Here is a 9,494-nt window from a genome sequence, read left to right as displayed (position 1 = left end):
GGGGGGGGAAGGGGGGAAGGGAGGACAGAAAAAATAAAGAAAGAGGAAAAAAGGAAAGATAGAAAACACAGGTCCCCCATCTACCTGCACAGAGCCAGGCAGACAAGCTCAGTTGGAGGTGGTGAAGGGCGCGGATGCGTTATTGGTACTGGTAGCGGTGGCACCGGTCACTGCGAAGCCCGTGGGAGGAGCTATGGAGCTGTGGCTGGGCTGCAGGTCCTTGGGGATGCCACTGTGGGAGCTCAGCTGGTGCCCGAAAGCTGCGCTGAACTGAGGGAGCTGTTGTTTAGGGGAGGTGGAGGCCATGAGTTCAGCAGAGGCAGGACCCATGCCACTAAAACTGGTCTGCGGTAACCCCGGAAGCACACTGGAGCTGCTGGGGGTCACAGTGGCGAAGGCAGGCTGTGTGGTCTCTGAGTGCGAGGTGGTAGGTGGTGTGGACAGGGAGGTGGACAGGAGGTGTCCATCCGCACCAAGAAGGTTGCTAAACGGAGAGGGGTCCCCAAGATTGACAGGAAGATTTCCCCAGTGAGTTCTGGGGTTGACCACCCCGCTAAGTGGCACATCCAGCTGAGTTGGGAGCAAGTGCTGTGCCATCATGGGCATCTCTGCTGAGAAGGTAGCTGCCAAGTTATCACCAGAAAAGGATGTGGCGTGAGGGGATGTGATATGGTCACTGTAGGGAGACGGCACATGCTCACTATCATAATGGCTTCCATGGGGTGAGGAGTGTGAATGGTCACTGCTGTATTGCTGTCGTGAGGTGATCAGGTCATCTGCCTTGCTCAGCAGCTGGGCAGGGTGGGGCCTCTGGGAGGCATGGCTGCCATCATGAAGTCCATGAAACTGTCCTGGGAAGGCTCTCTCCCCAAGGCCACTCTGGCTTATCAGAGTGGCAGAAGTAAGGCCGACGTTGGCTGGGGCTGAGAATTGCCCCTGGATCTGCCCTGGCAGGGGCGTAGGTGGGTTGGACAAGGTAGCAGAACGGAGCAAGTTCTCATCCAGCTCCAGACCGGAGAAATTATCATGTACTATACGCCCATTCAACAGCTCCCCCAGATCCGTGTTAACCTCTCGACTCAAGGACTGCATTCCTGGAGCTCCAGCACCTGTAGAGAACACCCCTATCCCTCTATCTGACAGCTCCTGAACTGGCACACCATCTGTCTGTGTAAGTACTCCAATGGTACTCAGGCACTCAAGAGAAGTTACAGCCTGTAGGGCCCTTTCCAATTCTTCAGCCTCTTCTGTAGTCGGAAGGAGATCTCCATTTTTACCTGCAGAAACAGGGACACCAGAAGTTAGCACACTCCTCTCAGGTGAGCTCAGCACTTAGACTCTAAGGATGCAGATGTACGGACAGTACAGAGCTGCAGCGTATGACAGCCTTCCAGAATGGTTTGCGGTACACAGAAAATTTCATTCACCCGCATTCACTAAGCTAGCAAGGTAAGAAAAATGAGAAATTACAGCTTCCTCTTCAATGGAACTCCCTCCCTCTGATCTCCTCTTCCCCATAAAACAATACAAGATGCCTTCCAAACTTACTAGACCTAAAGTAAAAACACTTAAATATTTTCTTCAATCCTGCAGTAACACAAATAGTCCACAACTCCATTCTTAGCACATTACAGCCTGGACTCAAAATGTACACAGCCAATACAATTCAGGTTAATTTCAACTCAAACACAGTCTGCTGTCACATCCTATCAGAAAATGACCAAAGAAATCACATACCCCACCTCTGGGCTGTTCTAATTTCTTTGTTATATGTGATAGGTACTAAGCTTTAGAATCAAGAAATTCAGGTGCATTTCTGATCAAAAGCTAGTTTCAAAAATACATTTAAAGATTTTATTCTCACGCTCTTCTCCTTTTATCAAAGGCCAACATTGACTGTGATTCCAGCCCCACTCGATGGCAGAAAGATGCCATTACTGAGAATACTCTTGATTAAACTGCAACACTGACAGGCAGTAAAAATGTAAAATGAATTATTAAAATACTAAACCAATTAGGATTTTCAGAGCAGTCTTTATACAAGCAAGCAGAGAACTATATACACCAGCCTTCTTAAAAGTCTGCTTTCCTTCAGAGCTCACAAACAAACAATAAACACACACTTCCCTGTCTAGAATGTATTACCACTGTACAAAAGCAAGCTACCCCTCAAAATGCATCTTAGAAACACTGAATTATTCAGTTCACTGACTGTGTTCACGTTAGCATAAAATAAAATGGTACCTTCAAAGAAATCAAAATCTTGCAAGTCATCGGGCAGCCGTGGCAGGACATCAGAGAAGTCCTCCTGATTCAATTCCAAGTCATGTGGAATGTCTGTGATTTCATTGGCGATATCATCAGGCAACTCGTCGGCACTCAGCTCTGGTGTGGAAGGGCTCCTGGACAGAAAGTACCATTAGTCCCCAATGATCAGCTCAGATTCCTCCAAATAACAACTACAAATGCATATCCATCTATAATGGGTGTTTCCCCATGCTTTTTCTTTTCCTCATCATCTTTCCATCCAAACTGGATGGAAACAAACATCTCAAACTTCCTTTTTTAGGAAGCTTACACTTAGCCTATTGATTAAATACATAATGAGGAAGATATTTCATCCATCAAACCCAATAATTGCTCAAATCTCAAATGATCTACTCTAAGGTTTTTTTTCCAACAGTCACATGGAGATGCAATTTCTAGCCCCAACACTGGTTAGCAGAGCAACATCATATCTTTCTGCAGTGCTCATTGACAACATTCAAGCTAGCGTGGGCAAACTGGGGCAGGGCTACCACTGACCGTATGTGGGGCATCTCTACTGGCAGTGAGACACTGGCAGGCATGGTGAGGTTCCCTTGGGGCACTGCAGGAGGAATGGGTTTCTGGGGCCGGCGTGGGCCACGCCTTCTCTTCTTCTTGTGTTTTTTGGTAAGTGCAGGTGGCTTTGTTTTTTTCCTGGGTTTCCTCTGCTGCTGGTGCTGAACTTTACGGGAGCTGTCCCCTCTCAAGAAATTGTCCTTTGGAAATAAAACAATAGCAATGGGAGCATATTAAGAACAAATACTACTTTCTTTCCTTTTCCCCTTGGTCATGACACAGACATTCACATGTAAAGCAAGAGAGACTGCTAACTTACAGCCAGGCAAGGTTACAAAAATTAAGCTGTTTCATTCCTCATTGATCCCAATGGCAAAAATCAGATAGACCAAATTATGACATACACTAAATAGAAAACTGTGCAACCGTCACTTTAAAAATCATCATAGCAAACCCAAACTAAATCAGAGCAAAACTGTAACCTTTGGCAGCATTCCTGTAATCATTAAAGACAAAACACTCTTGTGAGGTGGCAATAATGGGGATAGTGTGCAGCAGCTGAAGCCAGCATCCTCAAGTGCCCACTACCACAAAAGAGGGACAGCACTGAGGAAATGGAATTAATACTATAGGGCTAGGGTAACAATGTGAGTAAACAATGAAGGTTTCATTGCTTTTGAACAGCAGTCGTTGACCACTTAAAAAAATATATCAAACCATCATCAATTTTCAGTTGCCATCATATTGGGAATGGTAGAGGATTACACGTGCTAGAGAAGCAAACCTTGAGAGACAGAGTGAAGATTGCCTTCATTGGGAGAGGCGGAAAATCATGTGCAAATCTGTATAGCACAGACCCTCACATTCTAATCCAGAAAACTCCATAACTCGCAAGTATTGGAGAGGCTGGACAAAGACAATAACAACCCCCCCCACAACAAACCAATAAGAGAACAAGAGGAAAAAAAAAAGGGCAGTTTTGTGGCTAACACCTTCAAAGAGGGGCAAGATAGAAGTGGGTTTGTGAATTATCCTGAAGGATAATGGAGATAATGGAGTCCTGAAAGGTTCTGGAGTTCTGGAAGATGGGAGGCATAAAAGGACAGCAGAGGACAACATCTTAACTTCTGCATTCTCTTTACTCGTAGTAGGCCACTGATTTCCTCTGGGATCCATGGATCCCAGGTTAAAGGAGGTTAAAGATTAATTCTAATAGTCACCAAAAGGCAAATAAAGCATCAAAATCATTATTTGTACGCTTGTAATTGCTACCTACACTTTCTCTACAAAATATTTTGGGCCCCACCTACTGAGACTGCTTGAGACGCAGTGTTCTTACCATACCACAATCATACTATATTCAGATCCAAGGGCCAGGAGGAAGCTCAAATAAAATGACCACAGGATCTCTCACAATGATTTTCTATTTCTTAATTCAAGAGACAAATCAAATTTCTTCCAGTGAAGGACATTCTCCTGCACATTTCACTATATCCTCAAAAGTATGCAAAAGATTTTCACAATATACTTTATACTAAATAGGAAGGTTTGGCATGGAAAAATAAAAGAAAACAAGCTCCTAAGTTCATAAACTTGCCAGTTGTCAAGTAAGCATTCACAGAGAGAACGGGGTTAAAGCTCCCGATCATCTCAATAAACAAATAATTAGCTTTGGCTTTGTACTTACCATTTTTTTGGCATGTTCTTCGCACAGAGGTGTCTGATGTGTAATGTCAAAAACTGGCACAGAGCACTGTTGACCATCTGCAAACTTGGCTGTGCAACTTGAGAAGAGCTGCTGAGAACGGTTCAATAAGATATCTGTGCATTTCTGCATCAGGAATAACACGAAGCAACGATGGAGAAAACGCCCTTTGATTTATCAATCTGATGAAGATCAGAGCCTTCAACTCTACCTGTCCATGGATGCTGTCTTTAATGAGTACCTTAACTTTGTTATTCAAGTTCAAAGCTAGGTAAGGCTCAAACCCAACTTTTAAAGTGAAAAACTGCATTCATGCAGAATCTCTAATGATTTTATTATATATTGAGATACTGTTATAGAAGCAGCCATTTCACTAATGAGTTCTTAGCAAAAAGAAGCCTTTTCCTGGAGTCTTAATCAATAGATCAATAGTAGCAGTTGGAACAGTGTAGTCAACAGGACTATCTCCTTACAGACTAATGACAATCCATACTGAAACATTAAAGAAATAGTATTTCTTAATTCAATCTTTTAAGATACATTCTTGGCATTTATCTTTAGTGCACAGACAAAGAAGTTTCAAGATCCTTCCTGCTCCTCTGAAAAAAAGATGTGCAATCAGATAGAAAGGTCAAGTAAATCCAAATGTAAGCTTGCTGAGATTTCCTTCAGAAAAATCCCCTGTAGGAGTGAGTGTTTTCAGACTTACAGCAAATCAAACAGGTATTTCATTGTGTTTTTCAAACAGCATTAGAAGCACTCCTTCCATCTTGAACAGTTCTCAGACCTCAGCATCACTATGTATGTTCATAAAATTTTAAAACGCAAAAGAAAGAAAAAAAAAAAGGAAAACCTGCAAAATAGTCCAGATGGCAGATTTGAACAGATAGATAGGTCTGAACCAAGAGCCTGTTCATTTTAGGAGAGACTGTTTCCATTGAGAAGAAAGTGCAAAGGGGAAAAACAGGCACAAATGCCCACTAACTTCTCTGCTCTACGCACAACAAGAAGCAAGACCACTTAAACTCCAAAAAACCCCCAAACCCAAACTCAGAATCATAAGGCAAATCCCAAACAAGGCTGCACACTATGGCGCTCTCTCATAAAGAGGTTTTGAACTGCTCTGCAAACCGCTTTTAAGAGGCCTGCAAAAACCAAAAAAACCAAGGCACCCACAAACCAAAAAGACTGAAAAGACGCTGCAGTCTGATAGTAACTGAACCAGATCAGTACTAGTCACTTAACACCAAAACCAAAAAGCTCCAACAAAAGGAGTCACTCCAACAGAAGCACCAACAACTCTTCAGCTCAAACCAAAAAGTGTGTAGAATTTTTAAGTATTCCAGGTCAGAGGTCTGCCTGTCTATTAGTCTTCCAAATCAAACCTCGTATCTAATGTGCTCCCTTCTTTCTATAATCTTCATGCACTGACTCTGAACATTCTTTTAAGGCTTTGCTTGAAATACTGAGCACTGGGATTTCTTCCTCATCTAGAATATGGGTTCTGTGATTCCTTCTATTCTGCTTCTTTCAACAGTGCAAACTATCAGATTTCCAACTGTCTAGTCAGTGTAAGCCATCTTTTCATACTGGGTGTAAGAACTTGTTCCCGTAACTGTTCATAGGTAGATAAGTCTATTGGAACCTACCAAGACCTCTGTTAAAGCCACACGGTTTGTACCAAGTCATCCATGAAAGATGATCATTTTCGTAAAGGAGTCTTGCACCCACTAAATACAGCTTACGAAGTAAAATGGCGTGACTATGACAGATACCAGTGCCAAAATACTTACCTTCGCTGCCTACAGACCCAAATCACACAGACAAATTAAAAGCATAGTAGTTGATGAGACACTAACAAATAGGTATTTCTTCATGAAAACGTATTTGGCAATGCAAAACCCTAACAAACAAGAAACCCAGAAACAGAACAGCTTCCACAACTAAATGCAACTCCCAGAGTTAAGAGGATACGCTGAAAACAATGCCTGGTGAATGGAAGGGCCTTGTTAGTGCACTGTTCTCCCTTTGAAGTTCCACTGCAGGTTGTTGGTTCTGCATCTCTCTGCCTCGCTTGGCTTGTGCTGAAAAAAAAGTATAAAAGAGTTTAGAGACCAAAACCCAGTTTCAGGTGATTACGTAGCACAACTATTGCACTGAATGTTGCACAGGAGGACGAAAAATTCTAACACACGTGTGTGTGTGTCATGATCCAGATGGGAGCACACCACAGTCAGATTCTACAGCGGGATAGAGAATAGATGTCTATGACACGTGAAGGTGTGACTGTAGTAACAAGATTTTTGTTTATTTCACAGGTCTTACCTGTAATGAGAAGTGCTGCGTGTTACTACTACATAAATATTATGACACCCCGCAATAGAGTCAAGGACAGCAGTAGGTAAGTGTCAACACAGGTGACCCTTAAAATGAGGTCAATCTTTAGAATACAATGTATTGAGTATGCCTGCAAGGGCAGTCAAGTGCACTTCCAAGCCTGTTCATAAATCAAAACATGCCGAGCATCCCCAGAGCTTACATGCAAGCATGTGCTCAGACAAACTTAGACTCAGCTCTGGAGTGGCAGAACCTGAGCGTGCTCAACATGGGTAAAAGCTCTCCTTCATCAATGTGCTACAGCCCAATCCACCAGCAGGTGCCCGGAGCCGAGTGCTTCCTCAGCACAGCCTCAACGCTTTGAGCCTGAGCTGCAAGCAGGCAACCAGACAGCAGTGTGGATGAGTACTGCAAGCATTACACAGCTCACTTGGCGTTAGCCTGCTCTCGAGGCATTTGTCACCTTCATGTAGATAAAGCTGGCGACTCCAGGGCTGACTTTCACCTCTGTACACGTTGTTTTCTAGGTTGACAAAAAGCTGTCTGTAGCCTCATTGCCTTCCTTCAGCCATTTCTGTCATCGACTGCACTTTGACTGAGCAAAGTTTTAGTTAGCAATATTACTCCTGTGAAAAATTTCACAACTGAGAAGACGATGTGGTTACTTAAATTAACCAGAGCAGTGATGACAGGCACATCTGGCTTTGCCAGTCTAGCCAAAACGATGTAATCTTTTTTGCATAAAAGGCAAAAACAAAGGAAAAAAAAAAAAAACAGCAAGAGCTTGCCAGTTCTGGTGAGGTTTTGCTGTAGTTCAAATTTGAAAACATTTACACAGCTTCATAAACTAGTAATGTACCTCTACATTACACCCCTGAGCAGCTCTTCAGCATCACTCCACTTCCCCAACAATAAACCCTCCAACTGTCATGAACCACAGACGCTGTCCAGGAACAAAAGCATCCCATAACCAGAACATGCTCTCAGTACCCTGCTCCAGCCTGCCTCTCATGTTATTCCCCCTAATCCCCACAGTCATATATCCTGTAAAGCAAAATCACAACAGCAAAAGAGTTCTGCTGGTACCCCAGACATAATGCCAGGGTTCAAACTCACTCCATTTTTGCACAAATATGAATCAACCAACTCTCAGGATGCCAAGAGTTGGAGGGATGTTGACATTATCTAGAAAGAATTCCCACAGAAGGTAACCTTCAGAGCTGTTAGAAGATACTTACTTTGTTGCCAAGTTTCATTTAATGTTAGATGAGTTAAATCTAGTAAAAAGCATGAGCTTAAGTTTGATTTGCTGGGAAGATAATTAAGAGGAAGTACAGACTGTTCAAAAAAAGCTGTCTGAAAAACAAAATCTGAATTGAGGCAGCGAACTGCAGACCAGACTGCACACCTTCTGAAGACTTGGGCTTACTAAAGTACCAGATACTTGAAGGCAGCCAAAATATATAGATTAATTAATAAGAATAAATTTTAGCAGGCCACTAACTTCTCTTGTGACATTCAAGAAATCGGCCTAGATACTGGTGAACAAACAATCTACATTTAAAAACACAAAGCTGGAGAATGCCTGTCTTTACAGACATGCTGTATGCATGTTTATTTTAGTCCACCAACATGGTCTTCCTGCCTTATGCATGCCTACCAGTTTCAGAGTTCAGCATTTCATCTGCTGGATACTTTGCCCATCTCTACCCTGTCAGGTTACCACAGTCACAGGAGGAGGTCTAACCTGGCATGAGCACACGTAGCTCTTCGGAGTTCTTGTATCAGCTGCCCAGCACGCTCCGGCTCCCTGCTGGCCACCTGCAGCAAGGCTTTCCGGAGTGTATGCCGGCATTTCTTCTGACGAGATTCTGCCCGCTCCAGGCGGCAGAGGTGCTTGTATTTCTGCTGAAAGTAAGTGCAAAGTCTGGTCACCCTGGAACTCCTGTCATCTGCATTGTCATCATCGGACCTGAAGGAGGGAAGTAAAACAGATGTGTTTTCAGTACTTTTTTTTCAAGGAAGCTAATTGGTTATTTTAATAGAATTGTTATGATGGCACCCATCTTCCAGTCCCACAAATATCCAAAGGCTGCAATCAGGCAGGGATGCTTGAGAAATGGTGGAGCAGGATCCCTTCTGAATTCTAAAAGTACTTACCGTTCTTAGTATGTCATTATTAGAGATTACATCTATTTACCATCAAATCTGACACATTTAAATGTCTGTAGTCAACCGTTCAGAAAAAGAAATCTATACTGCTAACCTTAATTTACTGTAAATGTCTCAGCAAATGAGACAATCTCTTAAATCAAGTGCAATTAACGGAGAGGGCAAGGATGGGAAACTATGTAGTGGAAATTTATTGAAGAAAGGTCATACTGGAGAAGATGGTCAAATTCTAGCAAGTACCAAAACTGCTGACTTTTTCCAACTCTTTTTACACTGCCAGGTGGTGTATTCCTTTCTAAACCAAAATAACACTAACACAGCCAGCAGCTGATACTGCTTTTCTCTTGCTGCAGAGTTAAAAGTTGAGTTATAGTACAGCCATGGAGAAGAAATTCACATTTCACACCAAAGCTACTGAGGGAAAAGTCAGACTAGGGTTAAGCATCGACTAGATAGA

The 9,494-nt window shown here is 42.9% G+C and overlaps 1 protein-coding gene across 1 annotated transcript; it reads right to left on the bottom strand.

Annotated features, from left to right (window-relative positions):
- Positions 1 to 43: 43 nt before the first annotated feature.
- On the bottom strand, positions 44 to 8,837 carry INO80D (INO80 complex subunit D; the record flags this gene model as incomplete). Its single annotated transcript, XM_010139113.1, has 6 exons — positions 44 to 1,277; positions 2,245 to 2,402; positions 2,806 to 3,023; positions 4,511 to 4,644; positions 6,503 to 6,612; positions 8,613 to 8,837. Coding segments are annotated over 6 exons (2,014 nt in total), but the record flags the coding sequence as incomplete, so codon positions are not given.
- Positions 8,838 to 9,494: the final 657 nt, after the last annotated feature.

Source organism: Buceros rhinoceros, unplaced genomic scaffold, assembly GCF_000710305.1.
Source record: "Buceros rhinoceros silvestris isolate BGI_N320 unplaced genomic scaffold, ASM71030v1 scaffold33776, whole genome shotgun sequence".
Lineage (NCBI taxonomy): Eukaryota > Metazoa > Chordata > Aves > Bucerotiformes > Bucerotidae > Buceros > Buceros rhinoceros.
The sequence above is the reverse complement of the archived record's forward strand: the minus strand, read 5'-3'. Positions and strand labels throughout refer to the sequence as shown.